At 39.0% G+C, this 19,563-nt stretch overlaps 1 protein-coding gene across 5 annotated transcripts in view; it reads right to left on the minus strand.

Annotated features, from left to right (window-relative positions):
- The window catches only part of LOC135222777 (uncharacterized), a 298,504-nt gene that overhangs the window by 82,514 nt on the left and 196,427 nt on the right, over nucleotides 1-19,563 (minus strand). For 4 of the 5 annotated variants that reach the window (XM_064261040.1, XM_064261037.1, XM_064261038.1 and 1 more), the window contains exon 2: nucleotides 12,011-12,231. In XM_064261040.1, coding sequence (XP_064117110.1) covers nucleotides 12,011-12,221 — 211 coding nt within the window. In that variant the 5' untranslated portion in view covers nucleotides 12,222-12,231. Of the gene's footprint in view, nucleotides 1-4,875; nucleotides 5,021-12,010; nucleotides 12,232-19,563 lie in introns of those variants that run through there. The other variant, XM_064261041.1, reaches the window with a different exon arrangement.

Below are 19,563 nucleotides of genomic sequence, written 5' to 3' on the forward strand. Positions count from 1 at the left end.
AATTCTATCATGCAGGGTACTGTCAGCTAAACAAATTAAGGCATGCTATTAGTAGGCCCTGAGGGGACAGTACTACAAACTCTTGGGAGGTTATTCTAACCCAGATTTTCATAATAAACGGCTCAGTGACAGTAGGGCTACGAATTAAGATAACCAATGATAATCAGCAAGGCTCTAAGCAGTATGTGAATTTCTCCTTAGAGAATATGAGTGTAAATCAAAGTGACAGAATCAAGGAAAGGAGTAATCCTCCTCAGAGAATAGACAAAATGAAATAAGGTATAGGCGTCATCAGAGGACATTGAGAATTACATCAAATGTAGAGACTGGTGAATATTACTCAATTAAACAATTAAATTAAATCAAACACTATATAAATGAGACATACTTTATAACAATATTGCCTTAGTAGGCTAAGCTATATTGTATAGCATTCATCCTGGCTATGAGTACTCCTAGTCTTGTGGAAAGTTATGTGCATAGCGTATGGCACTGTTATGATAAGCCTATTGGCTTTAAGTGGGCATACCTTGAAGGTAAATGAGGGTCTCTGCCTAAGCAGAGCGTACAACAGAAAGGGGTGCCTAAGAGGTAAAGATGAGAGGGAAGGGAACTATAAAGGAAAGGATATGGAACGCACAAAAATAGAAGCAGTTGCAAAACGGATAAGACTCCAATGTCAGTAACGGAGTCTAGCTAGAGGCTGAGGGGAAGTAACCTTGACGGGGAGCTTGATGAGGAAGACTCAAATCTTGCCTTGACACTGGCACAGACGCCATTCCTGGCAGAGTGAGAGGCTAGTTTGACAATGCTGTATGGGGACTGAAGAGACCCAAGTCCGTAGAAGATGCCAGAATAGCCTTGGCTCTGCCTGCTACGACAATCGGAAAATTGGCATTCACCCCCTTTGCTAGCGCTGGTTGACTCAGTTCCTTGTGTTCTTCAGCCAACTGAGGATTGGCAGAGTCCTTAGACCAGGACTGGTCAGCTGCTGATGAAGGGGAGGACGAGGAGGAGTTGATTATGGGCTCCAATGTCAGTAACAGAGTCGAGCCAGAGGCTGAGGGGAAGAAACCTTGACAGGGAGTTTCATGAGGAAGACTCAAATCTTGCCTTCTCACTAGCACGGAGTGGAGTGAGAGGCCAGTTTGACAATGTTGTGGGAGACTGGAGAGACCCAAGTCTGTAAAAAATGCCAAAATAGCATTGGCTCCAACTGCTGTGACAGTTGGAACAATGGCATTCGCCCCCATTCCTTACACTGGTTTACTCAGTTCCTGGTGTTCTTCAGGCAACTGAGCGTTGGCAGAGCCTCTTACACCAGGACTGGTCAGCTGCTGACCAAGGGGAAGAGGAGGAGGTGATTACGGGTTCACAATTTGTGTTGACTGACTCCAATGTTAGTAGCAGAGTTGAGCCAGAGGCTGAGGGGAAGTAACCTCAATGGGGAGCTTGATGAGGAAGACTCAAATCTTACCTTGCCATTGGTATGGATGCCATTCCTGGTGGAGTGAGAGGATTAAAATGTGGCTCAACATCTAGGAGGGATGGAGCATGGCACTGTCTAGTACCTTCAAGCGGCACCGACTGTGTAGATACAGGTCTCGGAGGACCATAGAATCGGTCTGGAGCTAGATAAGGACGGGGGTGCCTGAGACTGTTCAAAGGCAGGAGGAGGTTTAATATCCTGTCCAGACAAGATGTCATAGTTTCCAGGAATATATGTAAGTAGCTACCGCCAAAGTACATATTTTAGAACGGTAAGGTTGTGTGATCCTCAACTGGACGGTAGGCAGGAACATTTAATTTTAACATGGTTGAGGCTCTGAATTGTAATTGTATTTAATTTATACCTCTCAACCCGAGCTATGCACAAAAGTCATCGAACGCTTACACTTGGTGGGTAGGATAGCAACCTCTGGGAGGTGCAATGAAGACAGCACCTTGAGCTGGAGGGTCTAGGGTCGATGGACTTGTCACTGCCATTGCAATGGCAGAAGTAGCAGCTTTCTCAGGGCAATGAGCCCTTGAAGATGTGCGCCCAGGCACTCTGCATGCATCACAGTAGATCTTGCTGAAATCCCTCCATGGCCTGTTGTTCCTATTCCAATGCTGCAGAGGATCAGTGTTAGTGTGACACTTCTCTGTGGTGTGCCTGAATTTGTGACAGCATCCACACACAGGCTTACATGGGAGATTATTTGAATGTTGGGTAGGCTGAGAGGTGGCCACAGGAGGGAGAGGGAGAACAGGGTGAATCCTCTTCTTCAGCGAACTCTGCTGTGGATGGTGGGTGCTATAGGAATCAGCCCACTTACAGCACTCCAAAATGGTTTTAGGGGCCTTGTCCACCAAGTGGGTGGCAAGATCAGGGGGAGCATATGATAGGAAGTACTCTAATAAGAAAATTTTGAGGACCTCCTCAACGGATGTTGCGTTGGAGGCTTGTGCCCACCTTTGGAGTGCGACATCTTCTTGACTACCCACTCTATCCATGTTTGGTTGACCTCCTTGTACATGTTCCTCCACTTCTGCTTCCACTGGTCTAGGGTTAGCTTGTAAGTCCCAAGGATTGCTTCTCGGATGAGGGCGAGATCTTGTCATTCATCGAGGGGGACAGCATGGAATGCAGTACGCCCTTTGCCAGCAAAATGCTTGCCCAAGAGAAGGGCCACTTCCTGAGGAGTAGGATTAAAATTTTCTGAACACCTGCTCAACAAAATCGAGCCAGTTATCGGGCTCACTATCACTCCAGGCCCTAATGATGGTTCCCATGCTGTGGAGGTGAGATTGTGAGGGAGGGGGCGTTGCAATCGGGGGCGCCAGGGTGGCACTCTGGGCTGCCATAGCCAGTTGAGGGCTCTTTCTTTCTCCCTTTTGGTTGCCTGAATTGCCCTTTCTGCAGCTTCTCTCTTCTCTTGGGCTTCTCTGTCACAGCTTCTCTTCTCTCTTGGGCGGCTTCCTTCATCTTTTCACTCATCCAATTGGTTAGTTTTGTGTTCTCCAACCCCATCTCCCTTCCAGCTGCTACAGTGAAGGCCCTAACCTCATCCAGCACTGCTGGCCATTTTGATGGTCTTAATGATGGCAGCACTAGTCTGAAGAGTTAGGTATAGGCTCAGCTGTGTAGGATGAAAATGTAGGTGGATTCCCGAAGTGTGAATTCAGGAGCCAATATAGCATAGATTTATCTTAGACATCGTGAGTTAAACGCAGCGGAGAGGCGGATTGACAATGCCAGTCGTGGGCTTATTACTAAAAAATATATGGATTCCCAAAGTGGAGTCTCAGATGTCTATAATTTGTAGACTTACCAAGGTAATCGTGATTTAAAACATGGTGAAAAGGCAGGAAAGCGTCGCAAATCGCGCGCATACACTGAAAAATGTGTGGATTCCGAGTTGGGAATTCATATGTCCATAAGACTTAAATTGATCACAGGAATTTTGACTTAAACACAGTGGAAAGGTGGAATAAACGCCGCCAGTCGCATCCGTTTATTGAAAAATGTATGGAATCCTGAGGTGGGAATTCAGATGTTCATAAGACTTAAATTGATTACAGAAATTATGACTTAAAAACGACAGAGGCAGAATAAACCATAGCCAATCACGGGCGTATACTGTAAAGTATATGGATTCCCAAAAGAGAAATCTTATATCGTTCAGACAGAAATGGCAGTCAAATACTGGTGTTAGGGCTCCAAACAATGCGGATTATTTTATGCATTTGCCAGGCAAAAGAAAAATAATAAGAAAGTAACAGTCCTGGTATGGGATTAACACACAAAATAGCTTGGAATAAAATGGATACCATTCCTGAAGTTAATACTATATTTCCAATCCGCACACAAGCCCACTGGTTTTAGGCTCAGACGGTTAAGTGATAAGCTTGAGGGATGTCGATACACAATGCAAATACATGGGAAAATTACCGAATAAAATGTTCCTCGACCGTCCAGGATTCATACGCAATGATAATATGAGTACAAAATACAATAATAAACAAAAGGTCTCACCTATAGTGGTTACTGCCCTCTTCAGCACGTTACCATATGGGAAAATTTGGCCACTGGCACCCTGTGTTTACACACCTCGGGCATGTGAACTGGTTTCACGTGTGGATTGTAGATGGGGAAGGGAGGGGCGGCGGGAGGAGTCACTTTCTTTTTTATTCACGTGATTGTAGCTAATTACCTCTCTAGTAAAGGAATTTTGAAGTTACTTATGATTTGCTTGAATAAAAATGGAGAAGTTATCGTCCTATCATTTTAGTTTTGCGTTCATGAAAAGAATTTACATTATCATCCTATCTTTTACCTTGCACTCACGAAAACTTTTAACGAAATTACGTTAAGGTTTTGTTACCGGAGTAACATTGAAGGGGAGAATACTGGGAATATTTTCAATACCACTTGACTGGAGTTTCTCTAAGAAGAATTCTCACATATTGTATATTATTTTTTCTGTCCTTGCCCATCGTGCGTAATTGGTGTTCTATGAGAGAGAGAGAGAGAGAGACTCGCTCACGAAAATAAAACCACGCGAAGCGGTATTTGCGGCTTGCTAAAATAAACAATACAGAGCGGTTTTACGCCCAACTAATACACAATCTCTTTCGACACAAGATTTTGGTGATTTCTTTTGGCAGAAGGACACCTGGTGCTGTGTCCTTGTGAATGATAGCACTTCCTACCTACCTCGTGCTTCTATGCCTAGCACGTAAAAAAAAAAGAAGCTAAGGTTAGTTAGTGAATTTCTCATTCTCCAGGCTATCGGCATGCAAACAGCTAAGCTTTCCCTATTGCTACTCTAATGGCAGTCAAATTTTTACTCCTAACAATGAAGACCTATGATATCACAATGAATTCCTTACCTGTTGTGGAAATTGGATATCCTTGCTGTGTGCTCTTTCTTGGGATTTGTCCACACTGATTCTGGTTCCTTTTCTCTCATGGTATCAGTTTTAGCAATCGCTACTAGCTGATAATCGCTATTGCAAGGAATATTGCACGATTTTAACACGATTCTAGTACAAGGTCGCATTATTACGTTGGTGTTTCCTCTGCAATTGCAATGGATCTGAGATGCGATTCACTGTGTAAAAAAAAAAATTTTCTCTGTTCCTGGCTCGTAATAATTTTTTTTTTTTTTGGGGGGGGGGGGTTGCTTAGGTCCTGCATAAAGAAAAACGTGCTATTACACAATATAAAGTTAGGGTTTGTAAAAAAAATACTAAGCCATTCATTAAAACTTATTAAAAAATGCCTCTATTTTTTCCAAAACTTCCTGAGTATAATGTTTTAATCATATTATATTTATAACTTGTCACAATATCAGTAATAAAGAAATAACGACATCGTTCCAGAACATTCTTACACGAAAGATGTAACAGAAAAAGTTCCTCACTTCCCTAATCAAAAAGAAGTCGATGACTTAATCAGGGATATGGGTCTGACAAAGCCCAATGCAGAGTTATTCCTCTCCTGGATGAAGCAATGGAACTTGGTCAAGGAAGGTGTGCATATTACAGGTCACAGAGTTTGATACGAACCTTTCTCAGGCTTTAACACTCTTAGGGATGGCCTCTGTTTCTGCCATGACGTACCTGGACTATTTGACACTATTGGAGTGCCGTTTGTGCCCAGCGAGTGGAGACTTCATAGACAGCTCCACCACAAGTTTAAAAGTTGTTCTCCTCCACAATTATAACAAGTTCCCGACGCTCCCTCTAGCTCATTCAGTCTACATGAAAGAAGATTACTACAGTGTGAAAGTTCTCTTGGAAGCTCTGCAATACAGCAACTACAATTGGGAAATCATTGGTGATTTCAAGATGGTGGCTTTCCTGCTTGGACTCCAAGGAGGATTTATCAAATTTCAATGCTTCCTCTGCCTTTGGGACAGCAGAGGTACCTCTGACCACTACAAAAGAAAGGACTGGGAGCAGCGATCAGAATTTGTAGTTGGGACCCGGAACGTCATGTGGGAACCACATTAAGCTGGGGTTGATGAAGCAGTTCGTGAAGGCCCTAAAACAGGAATTATCTGTTTTCAAGTACCTTCTTAAGTTATCTGAGGCCAAAATCAAAGGTGGAATATTTTCTGGACCTAAGATAAAGAAGGTTCTTGAGTCTACTGAGTTCTCCAATAAGCTCAGTAGTACTGAGAGAACAGCTTGGAACTGCTTCAAAGCAGTTGTTAAGGGCTTCCTGGGTAACTACAGAGCAGAAAACTACCAGCAACTTGTGCAGGATATGATCAAGGCTTTTGGAGCCATGGGATGCAGGATGTCGCTGAAACTCCCATATGTTGGATGCTCACCTGGACAGATTCAAGGATAATATGGGCTCCTACTCAGAAGAACAAGGCAAGCGATTCCACCAAGATGTGAAAGAGATAGAGAGGAGGTACCAGGGCCACAACAAAGGAAAAATGATGGGTGACTAGATCTGGAACCTAGTGCGAGAATGCGACCTGAACTACAACCGCAAATCGAGCAAATCCAGTCATTTCTGATGTGTATAATTGTTTCAAAATTGTAATGTGGTTTTATTTGTTTGCTTTTGATAAGCTTGTGTCATGGAATAAATATAAGTTTACTTTATTGATTGAATTTTACCACAAACCCAAACTTCTGATTAAATAATGGTGTTTTTTTTATAATAATTTGATATAACAGACAAGGAAATTACCTTTAGAACCGGGGAACAAAAATTGTTACACGGTGAATTATATAAAGGCTAAATTACATAGGAGCCTTAATGTAAATGAAAAAATAAAAAGTAACTAGGGCTGACTTCAGAATGAAGGAATTTAGATAAACTTGGAGGTTTAGCTTAATTACATATATTTTACTACCTTACTAGTTGCTCTGGATTACACCTGAGGGGTGTTAAAGAACACTCAGATTCGTAAGTACGATGAATGCAATGAAGCCGTAGGCCTATTCGCTACTGCAGAACGTGGAAGGCCGGAAATGTTCGGTCTTAATGAAAGAGAATAGCGAAGGTTTGATGAATCCCTGAGACACACACCACAAGAGTCCACTTCCCACAACAAGGTACGTAATAGATCATCTGCAAGTAAATTTGCAATGCAGCATAAACACAAGCTACAAAAGACCAAACAATCCCTTTTGCTTGGCTTGCCTTACTGAGAAATCACAGGGGCGTAGAAAATGGGTTTAAACAAAAGGTTACATTACGTCCCGGTAACAATAGCAATAATATTCACAACAGGGATGCTTAATTGTTCAGAGCACTATGGGGGGGTGGGGAACTAAAGTCCATAAGTGGCTTGTAGCAATGAAATGGAAATCATATTAGTAGAAATAGAATTGACTGACTGCCTGGAACTATCACTTCACACAGTACCTTATAACTGGATTCGTCCTTCTTCAATGGCAGCAGTGATGGAGGACACACAATGAACAGTAAAATAACATGTGTCGTCGTCCGATAAATGGAGGTCGGGGGAAGGGGGGCTGCCAGGTGACAGAAGGGATCCCTGAGATGGTAGGCAATAGTCCAAGAATGGTTTCTTCTGTTGCAGTCCCTTTTTCCCTTCCCATTCCACGGATCAGTATAGTTCCATGTGGCCAAGATGTTGGCAGCTTAAACCTCTGCCGTTCAGGTAGGTCCTGTGGAAGCAATAGGCACAGCAGTCTGTCGAGAAGGAATAGCTATGAGTCATAGCGAGAGCGAATCATAGAGGTAGTGGAAGAGAGCGAAAGTAGCTACTGCTTATGGATTTTCAATTAAATCAACTAAATTATTAGTTATTTCAGCTTAGTGGTGTTATAATTTAGAACAATATATATATACGTGTATATATATATATATATATATATATATATATTGTGGCTTTGACCAGCTTTCTACGATATACAGGAAAGTGGTCCGCCAGAGTTACTTAGGATTCAGTCATGAGTAGCGGTTGGTATGCGAAGCGCATAATCAGCCTCTCTCTCTCTCTCTCTGTTGGCCGTGACTAGTAGAGGACTCGGGTTGACTTCTCACTTCCGTTCATGGCTAGCGTTCTTGAAGGTTTAGTTTAAAACACATCGAAGTATAAAAGATACTTGTATTATCTTTACTATATATATTTACAAGTCAAGAATCATCTTAGAGATTGGAGCTCTTTTGTAGGATTCTTGAGTAGATCAGAGATAGGAAGAGAATGAGTGACAAAGTTCTCAATTTGATCTTAGAAAAAGTGATATACATACAAACTAACACACACACACACATGACTTTTGGGGTCATGAGAATGAATAATGATTCAAGGCTTGATCTAGATTCTCATGGGAGTTTGGTCGGTCACGTAGACCCAAGGAACTGATGAGACATTTGTTCATAAGAAATATGATGAACCAATATTTGCACACATCCTGAGTGGACTCAATAATTTTGTTTTTTCCTCCTTGACCTATTATACAGAGCATAGCGATATTTTTATAATGGAAATAGGATGCATTTCCATTTTATATGTAATTTTATTACATATTGCTCGGCCACTACGCAATGAAAAACATATGAGGTTCACTCAGCAATACGGTTGTAAATATTATTCTTAAACATAATGTGGTCACATGGTTAACCTAAGAATATGAATAAAAATACTGAGAGCTAATACACGTGCTGAAATGTATACTAAAAGATAATACTTGTGCTGAAGTGTATACAAAAGATAATGCATGTGCTGAAATGTATGCTAAAAATAATACCTGTGCTGCAGCTATAAAAGAAGATACAGTGTCAAATCATGAAGCAACTTGCAAAGTATATTGTTTATATAGAAATACTAACGCATTTCTAGTAGTCGTACATGACTATCAATACATGTGTAGGTAGAATTATATATACACAAATGAATATATACAGTATATATATATAATAATATATATATACTATATAGATATTTATGGAGATAAGAGAGAATATATAAGACAGGGAATATAAATATAAAATAAAAAATAAAATGATATAATATAAAATATAAGAATACATAACATTATAGAAATAGAAATAGGATAGATATATAATATATAGGGTACAATATAATACAAGATAGAAGTAGAATATATATATATTAAATTATATATAGAATATATATATATATATATATATATATATATATATATATACTATTATATAGAAAATACATTATATATATATAATATAATATCTATAGGATATATATATATATATATATATATATGTATATTTATAATTATATTGTATATATATATATCATATATATGTATATATATACATATATAATATATATATATATATATATATATCATGTATATATATATAGTATATATCTATATACATCTATATATATATATACATATACTATATCTATATATATATATATAGAAGAACAAAATTCAATTGTACCCTTGTGAGAAATAAGAGATATAACTTGCATATAGAGTTTGTTTGGATTCACAGAGATTATTTTTAAATGCAATGGTATGTGGGATACATATGAATTAGCACGAACTACATTACATGCCAGCAAAATACTAACACACTTGCCAACCATGCTCGAGTACAAAAGAAGTCGACAGACCACTTAAAGTGATCAATTTTACGTGACCCTTATGTCCCACGGTTTCAAAGCCCAAGGCAACCTGTCTTGAACTTTACTGATATTCCTTGGTTGGTCCTTTCTAGTTTTCTTGATCCAGCGCCAAACTAATACATTCGTGACGATTATTATCACTAACATGCACATACACGCGGCTAGAAGTGAATAGTAGAATATGGTTTCTTAACGTGAAAACAGGATGGATGGGATCCATAGTGTCCAAATCTTTGATAGTTTTAGCGACGGAAGGGTTGTAAGGGAGGGGAAGAGCTGCTATGTGGGTAGTCCCCCAGGTATCGCAATGGCTAGATGGGATGCCACTGCTGAACCATCTGGGCAAACAACATTGAATTTCTCAGAAGAAAATCTCAGCCTGTGAGCGAACTTAGACTTGTCATAGGTGTACAAATAATTCAAGCAGTGTTCTCGCGTATGGGACAAAGTTCCATTGAGTGGTATGTCTAACTCGCATGAACTTTTGGAAATATTCCGGAATTCAAAGGAGTCGGCCGTGCAAACCTTCTTATCCATGGCTTTGTATCAATTAACCAACGATTCCAGGTCTCTGACGACCGTAAAAGTTTCCTTGTTAGGGGAAATTATTACGTAGGCGGACATATTGGATATAACTGGTAATGAGCTATTCGACATGTACGTAGGAAAAAGAGAACTTTTATAGGATTCCCACGCGTCGGAAGGATCAAAAGGGATATCGATCATAATTTTACTTTGCTCTACGCTCACTGAAATTAAACTATAATATAATTCAAGCTTATGTGATTCGATCAACGGAGTGTAACCGACTCTATCACAAGTGTTATCTATAATCCTTGTTAAATCTTTAATGGGCAATAAGTGCGGTGACAGAACCTTTAGTAGCAAGTGTGATAGCTTCAACGTAATCTTTGGATTTTTCAGTGAAATGATAAACTTTATTGTATATATGATCCATCTTCGTATTATAGTATGATAATGTTGCGAGAAAAGATTGAACGTCCTGAACGTGATTTAAGTTACTTGAATGTTCGTTTACTGCTGTAATGAGTTCATTATTTGATTTTATTTGTTTATTGGGTTCAGAAAGAATTCATTGTTGTTCATGTTGTAATCCTTCTATTTTCTTATTCTGATAGTTAATTTTAAGACGACTAGAGATAGCCAAACCTAACCCTGCAACAGAACCAGACAAATTAAGTGCGGCAAAGACGATCGAGTTACGTCTTTCAACAGTGTTATGCGGCACTGACCACATAAGGAGGTCACGATGAATTCTTCATTTACACACAGGAAGCCAAATCTTAAAAATGACATCATTTGGGCTGCAAAGTTGGATGATATCAGCAATGACGTGTACTATCGCCTAGTTGTGAAATTTCCTGAATGTTTGGGAATTTTTCTCTGTTTCACAGCCAAACGGTTAATGTGGATCATCAAAGAAAAAGGACAGCCATGCAATGGCGAATACTTCGGAGAAACTGTGCTTACTGGTGGAGTATTTCCTTTCCTTACAGAGCCTGAAAATGCGTATCTGTTGAAGAAGTCACATCTTTGCATTATAAGGCACCATGTTTCAAGGATCTTGAGACAGAAGCTCCTTCGAAACAGTGGTATCGATTTCTTCTCGTCAAGTAAATTTCCAGGTAGCTCCCCTGACCTTAATGTGTGTGAAAACATTGGTAGTATCTTAAAGGATCGTGTTGAAGCACGCACAGTGAACTATGATGGTATACCAAGCCTCGACGACCTGTGAAGAGAGGTGACCGAAGTGCTCAGGGAAATGGAGTTTGAGTCACAGCTTTTTTGTGATTTTCTGAAATTATACCCTTCAAGAATGGAGGCTGTGGTACAGGCAGATGGAGGCCACACAAAATATTAAATACTCAAAGAAACTTAAATAAATACCTGTTCTGAATTACTTTTGTTTTTGTCTATATTAATTTTAGTTTATGCCGTAGAGGGGGGGCTCTAATTTCGAAACACCCTATATATATATATACACACACACACACACACACACACACACACATATATATATATATATATATATATATATATATATATATATAATATATATATATATATTTTATTGATGCAAAAAAGTTCCATGGCATATATAATATATATATTATATATAATGTGGATATATAGAATATATATATATATATATATATATATATATATATATATTTATATATACATATAAATCAAAGCGGTATAATATTGTCTTGAAAAACAGTGGGTTCGCTAATCTCGACATGATCCAAGAGAGCTTTAATTGATCAGTACTCATAAGAATGCAGTTGACTTCACAACTGGAGGTCTCCTCATCCATTTCTATCTGAAAACATTCCCTTTCACAAAAAGTACTTTTGTGAAATATATACGCCTGTTACTAATCTGGTTACAAATACCTGTGATGTTGTAAATATCAGTAAGGCAGCTGTTGCGTTTGGTGAGGGGATCATAATGCTGAACAATATGCCTTTGTTCCAGTTCTCTGAAGAGGAAGGCGCCCGCTATGGAATAGCCAGTCACAACTGCGCACAATCCAACATGGCTGAAGGCGAAGGTGATGACTAACTTGACACTCCCAATGAAGCCGTCCCAGCTGCACTTTCCCATCCTCAGCCACCTGCATGAAGTAAAACAGTCTTATGCAAATTTATAATCTAGTAATGGAGTATTTCAATGGACAAAGTCTTCAAAGACAGCATTGATGATTTTGTTTGCATTAGCTGACAGCCACATTCCAACAAAATGAATTGTGTCTCATAAGAGGCTAGCTTATCAAATGCTCTATCTCATTCTGTGAGACGTGTAGCATTAGTAGATGATGCATAAACATAGCACCTGAAAATATTATCACATAGTGAACAACCTGTTATCAGCACTGGGATTAAGTACATACATCATCAGTTATTACTAGAATTTCATTGATAGTGGGGCGGATAATAGAAAAATCGTGTAAATGATGATACAAGCATCAAATTTGGCACAAGTGTCCTCCAAGGTATACTAATCGAATCTGCCCAATTGGCCAACTGAAAATCCAAAATGGCGACCATTTTCAAGATGGCTGTCAAAATAACCACCTGAAGTAGATGTTTTGCTTAGAAATATTTGTAGTTGTCTGATTTGCATGATCTAAGTGTGGGTTCCTATGTTTTGAAGCCTGCTGAACTATATTTTCCTGTTTAAAAAGCACTCTGAGACATATTTCTCAAGATGACCGCCAAGATGTTTGTCTTTCTTTACATAAGTTTTGTCCTGGCTAGTACATTTTCAAAGTTATGCATACTGTGCTGCTGTTTCTTGATCTGCTACTGTTCACATATGCAGCTGCAGAGTGATGTGCAGGGAAGCTCTGCCCGAGGGTACTTGCATCTTCCTTTGCAAACCTTCTTACTGAGACACTTTGTCAATTCTTGACAGCTTGCTGCAATCACACATATCGCAGCAAGCATTTATTGGCCCTTCAAAAATTATGTAACCCCTATATAAGCAGGGCGGTTGGGAACTATGGAGAAGTGTTATGAGTCTGACAGGGGAGGGGGAGGGGGAGGGGGAGGGGGTTGCAGTCATAAGTTGCATAACATTTTGAGATTTATTGCCTTTGTTTCTTTTGAAAAGATGTAAATGTAGAAGGACAAAAGAGAGAGTGTAAGGATTCTGCAATAGACACTTATTATTTTTTAGTAATACTGACAATATGGTATTTAATTGTTTCCCCCATTTCCTATGCATAATAATATGTTAAAAAAATAATTATCATAATAATTATTATTAGGATGCACAATCGGCAAGAAAAGTGAAGGTATAGTTTTCTTAAATCTTCGGACACATAATGCCACACCTGGCAACTCTGAAAAGGGGCCAGAGCTTCAAAATTATAGCGTTTGTTCCTTTCTATGGCTCCTACTTACATCATAGAAAACGCTCTTGTGGATGTAACTAGATTTGCTCAACCTACCTTAGCCATCGCTTTGAATACAAACATAAATTTGTAGAAACTAAAATAATTACATTCACCACTTATGATGATGCAATAATATTCCCGTTCATGAAAGAAAACTAGTAAATCTTGTCGTCGTGATACATAGTACTACAATCAGAAATTCACATTCTATCTACCAGATCTTTATGAACGGATCCATCTGAGAAATTCCATTTACTTTTGTTTTGCAGTTTTAACATATATGATATAATTTGCAATGTATTTTCATATTCTAGAGTAAATTTAGCAAGATTATGTCTTTTCAGTAAAAACAAATGGAAAATTCGATGAACAATAGCTAATGAAAACTGTATGTTCACTTTTCTTGTCGATAGTACAATTACGCTATTATATATTGCATCAATTTACAATAATTTACAATCATTTACAATAATTAGTTTGAGAAAATTTTCTTATAATTTTAACAACTAGAATCAATTTTCACAAATAAAAAATAAAACTTGAGGAAAAAACTTATTTTATGCAAGGTTTTTAATTAAGTAATTTGTCCGAATCATTATGAAATATTTCATTATGGTTAGACATGAACAGTCCTGCCAACCGTGTCAACAGAGCTGTTATTTTCATAGTGTCAATCACTGGAGTGCCGATCTCCCTGCCTAGCATGTGACTTCAGCTTCAGGTGGCCATATTGAAAGGTCTTGGTTTAGCTCATAGTACTATACTTTATTACTATTATTATTATTACTATTAATATTATTATTTTTACTATTACTATTATTAGTGCTGGTATTATTATTATTAACTATTACTAGACCCAATTTCACAGAGGAAAATTACCTTACAAAAACAGTTGGCCTAAGAACTCCAACCATTGTGGTCAAGGCGTAAGCATCTGCTCTAGGATCTAAGCAGTGTCTAACATAAATGGTTACTGTAAATTACAGGACTTTCTTAGCATACAATCACGAAGCACTAACTAAACATTAATGTACAGTCATTAAACACTAACATTCGCAATACACTTTCACTCAATAATACTAAACACTGAATACTCAACACTCACTAGACACTAACTATTAGACTAAGGCAAAATCTGAAAAGGGGCCTAGGAATCACTTTAGGGAGAACGGAATGTTAGGAGCTGGCATCCATGTCAGACTGTTAAAGTGGTCCATAGTGAACATATTTCAAGTGGATGCCCATTAAATTTGGCTTTTTTAAATATCATACAGCCAAAACAAAACGGCCGCCATTATTGAAAACTCCGGATGCTAATAAAATGACACAACTTTGTATTTATTTAAGATAACATAATGACATTTGCTGTATTTGAACATATTATAATAATACTCACATCCTCAAAAGATCTAAGCAATATCTTATCTATTTCAGTCCCTATAGAGAGACAAACATGAAAAAATGCTCTAAAAATCCAACAAAATTTCATCTTGATGTATTATATTAAGCTTGTACAAATGTACGAACATGAAGTTCTTTTGATTTAGAGAAACACTGTGTTAGGATAATACTAACATCGACATCAGTCTTCCGTGGTCTAGTCAGAGTCATCTTGGGCACTGTTCAAAGGATTTTGACAAGTTCCGTCAGTGGTACATCTCAGCTCCTTAAGAACGACAACTACATCTGTGGGATTTGCAGTTCTTACACTGGCATAGTGTAAGCTAGAGGTAAACTGCTGGAAATGGTATATTACTCATCAAATGAGGAAGCATATTTCCAGTTGTACCGTCCTTGTTCCATCCATTTCCCACCGGAGAAGATATATTTGGTTGTGCGATCATTGATGTTTGTGTTGTTTTCATTGCTTGAATACAGTCTGCAGATGAAGCTCTATACATCTGTCAGTGTTCTTCCGGTAAGTGTGCTGCGTCCGAGCCTGTCCAGTAAGGGACAGTTCTTGATGAACGTTTTCCATGCTGTTGTTTTGTCAGTGCCACAAAATTGGCTGACTGTGTCGCAGCCAGAGAGGGCATGGAATGCTGGAAGATTGTGGTGGAGAGCTGGATCAAGGTTTACAGCGTGCACAGAAACAAAGCTCCATTGCTTCACTGATCCCGTATGAAACCAGAGCTCTCCAGATAAGTCACTGGCAAAGTGAACGAGTAGAACAAGGACGCCTGTGTCCCTGGAACAAATGAACATGCTTAACTGTCACAGACTTGGCATGTAACAGCATCCTGGTATCAGCTTCATCAGGGTTAGATTTGAGGGAGTTGACGTCCATTCCAGAGGATGACTGAACAGCCGTTCGGTTATGGAATCCGCCAGACGTCACAATTTCACAATTCGGTTGAGTCGACCTTGCTTGATGAATGAACTCCATGCTCAAAAAGTGTTCCAGGTCTTCCTTGTTCTCTGCGGGGGCGGTCAATAAATTGCATCCATTTGATGGATAATGGCACATCCCTTTTGTCCACTTTGCGACATATTGGCCGGATTTTCCCGGTCTGTAACATCCGAGTGGTGTCCTTGATGGTATCTGCTTCATATCTGTCAAACACGACGTCAACTCTGGAGCAAGTGTCACTGAAGTGACTGAAGACAGTGGCGACGAACCAGTCGGCATGTTGTTCAAAATTGTGGGCATTTGCAGGTCTGCTGATTGCTTGAACAAGTACCTGACCGTCGATGATCACACAAGTTTTCAGATTTGCTGTCGACGGTTGTTTCTCTACAGTTGTTCTTGTCTGAAGGATAATTCTGAGAGCTGCTTTGTCTGTGGATCACGTTGCTCCAGATGTGTCTGCAAGTGATAGGGGAACCGGTGAAAGTTCGTGGCTGAGGATTTCCTTCAGTTCCACCTTGCATCCAACTTCTTTCAAAAAAGCGAGTGTTGAAAGAGGTTACGGTCTGCTTTCATCTGTTTTTGTTTCATAGCTGAATTTTTGTTCTAGACCTGATACATGCTTTTCAGCGTCAGACTTTTTGACTGTGAGCTTGTCATGGAATCCCACTTTTTTTGTGATCAGGCGTAAGCCCAAAAATTCTTTCAATTTATCTTGCCCTTTTGCGTGTGCTGTCAGTAGACATTCCGTTATTTGAGGAGAAGCTACATCTCGAGTGGCCAGGCTAACGACAGTTGGATTTTGGTGTTGAAAAATGTTGAATCTCCTCAGTTGGTTGACAATCTTCTGAATATCTTCCTTGTCCCGCTTTAATCCTGAGGGTCCGGCTTCTTTTACATAGGAAGGGTTGTAGTCTTAATCTGTAGCATGCATGTCCAACGTGGCTCTTGTTTCGTCTACAATTCTGCTCCGTTTGTTGAATGTGAGGCACCATTGATCTCTTGCTCCTTCTGATCTCGTTATTCCTACAAGACCACCGACAAGTTGGCCAACTTTGTTGACATGTTCTAAGGCTTGATCCATCAATAGCTGATTGAATGTGTTATTGGTTATCTTGACCACAAAATTTCCATTCATGAACTCCTGGTGAACATCAGATTGTCTTGTTTCAAGGACCATAATGTAAGCAAGATAAACTGCTCCCCAGCGAGTGTAGTTTGTGTGGTCATACTGGGCAAACTAGGGTAACATTGCTGCAAAGGACGATTTATTTAGGTTCCAATTTCCAGTTCTCCCTGCACGCAGGAACTGCAACAAGATGGAGATCATTTTGATGTACGTCACCCAAAATCTGGAAGTGGGTGGTTGTGTCTCTTGGAAGGTGTCCAACAGTCTTGTTATTCTGGAGTGCTGAACTGCGTCTTTCAGTGCTTTGACGTTGTTACTGGTCACATCTCGCTCATTGTGTGCTTCCAAAGCTTCTACGATATGGGCTGATAATGTTTGAGCTCAACTTCTACTTGGTGATCTTTAGCCCATACGATGAATGTCGGCCAGAGCGTTTTCCAAACAGCTTCAGATGTTAGCTTGTGTGCAAGAATAGCCCTGTTGTACGATTTGGCCTGCATGATATTTTGAGCTGTATTCTCTCCAAAGACAGAACTCTCTGTCCACACCTCAGTAAGACCAGAATCTGCAAAGTGATTTCCAATCACATACATGAAATTCTTGATAATGTGGAACCCCCCAAGTCACAGAAATATAGTTTTGCATTCATTACTGTTCGACCATTGTATTTCCTTGGCCTTGCAGTACAGCTGCTGGTCCAGAGTGATGACTGTGGACTGGCCAGGATTTATAATGTTGGAAATCCTCATGCATCGCATTATAACTGTCCACAGCATGTCATTCTTGTGGGCTGGAGCGTTGGGGAGAGGAAAATACCCAATTGTGCAGAGCTTGTGTTTATTTTGTGTTGTAACTTGGTTGAACCCGGTCCATAGTGGCAAATTATCACTGTTGGAGCTATAGATGCGAGAGAGAACCCAGGCCATATCTCGGGCAGAAGCTTTGTCAAACACCTGATCATCTGGGGTAAACATCGTCTCATTCAAGGTGGCTGTGAATTTAGGATCTTCTCGAGAAGATTGGCGAGTGACCTTCTCCAAATGATGAAGTTCGGGAGGGACCTTCAAGGACCTTGACTTTCCACGAGGAAGTACTTCACCAAATCATTATGGTGTGGCATGATATATTTTTCCATCAATATATTTAGGATAATTCATAGGCTTCAATGAGACAAATGCAACATTTCAGAACCATATGTTTGGTAAAGGTTAATATATGACCCCCTTTTTTTAATATTTTTAATAGCCAAATCTGACTATTGTATATAAATATACACATAACTTTATCAAATATGTATAGTTTGGCATTATATTTTCAGGACATCTCACTGGTATCACTTGAGTAAAATATACCAAACTGCAGAAATGTACCCACAGTAAAAGTCAAGATAAGTCGAGTGATTTGAAAATCAACAGAGTTCAGCTTTGAGTTTTTTTTGTACATTTTTGTGACTGATCTGTATATAACTTTATCAATTCGTTATGGAATGGCTTAATACTTCTAAGACACTTTACTGGTATTGCTGCGATGATATGTCAAATTTCAGAACCACAGCTTCAGTACAATTGAAGTTATCACATATTTTCCAAGTTAAACATTTTCTATTTGTCCAGCCATTTTGTTTTTGGCATAAAAAAATTAAAAAGGCCTAAATCAATGGGCATCCACTTGAAATATATTCAGTAGGGGCCATATTAACTATAGTAGGTTCACATCAATCATCCATTTGATGTCTAGGCCAGTCCCTTACGACAGGGACTGGCCTAGACATCAAATGGATGATTGATGTGAATCAACTATAGCTGACATGGATGCCAGCTCCTAACATTCCGTACCCCCTGAAGTGAAATCTGAAAATTTTTCCACCAGTCTATATACACTTAATGCTTATTAAACACTCATAAGACTCTAAACACTCACTAAATACTCACTATACCACAAACACTCAATAAAAATTCACTAAACACCCACTTAATCATAAACATTCATTAATCACTAAACAGTCACTAAGCACTCACTATACACTAAACATTCACTAAGTACTCACCACACACTCGACACTCACTAAATATTCACTAAACACTAAACACTCATTAAACACTAAATACTTGTTAAACTCTAAATGCTCATTAAGCCCCTAAACACTCATTAAACACTAAACAATGAATGAACATTCACTCATCACTAATAAACACTTACACACTAAACATTCACTAAACACAAACATTCACCAAATCCTAAACATTCACTGAATACTTACACACTAAACATTCACTAAACCCTAAACACACACTAAACATTTCCTAAACACTAACATTCACTAAACCCTAAACATACACTAACATTCACTAAACTCTAAACACTCACTAAAAACTAACATGCACTAAACCTTCACTAAACCCTAAATACTCACTAAACTCTTACACACTAAACATTCACTAAACCCTAAACACTCGCTAAACATTCACTAAGCACTTACATTTTTGCATGGAAAATAACAATATAATTTAAACAATATTACTACACACACACTACACACACACACACACACACACACACATACATATATATA

The sequence above is a fragment of the Macrobrachium nipponense genome, chromosome 8, assembly GCF_015104395.2.
Source record: "Macrobrachium nipponense isolate FS-2020 chromosome 8, ASM1510439v2, whole genome shotgun sequence".
Lineage (NCBI taxonomy): Eukaryota > Metazoa > Arthropoda > Malacostraca > Decapoda > Palaemonidae > Macrobrachium > Macrobrachium nipponense.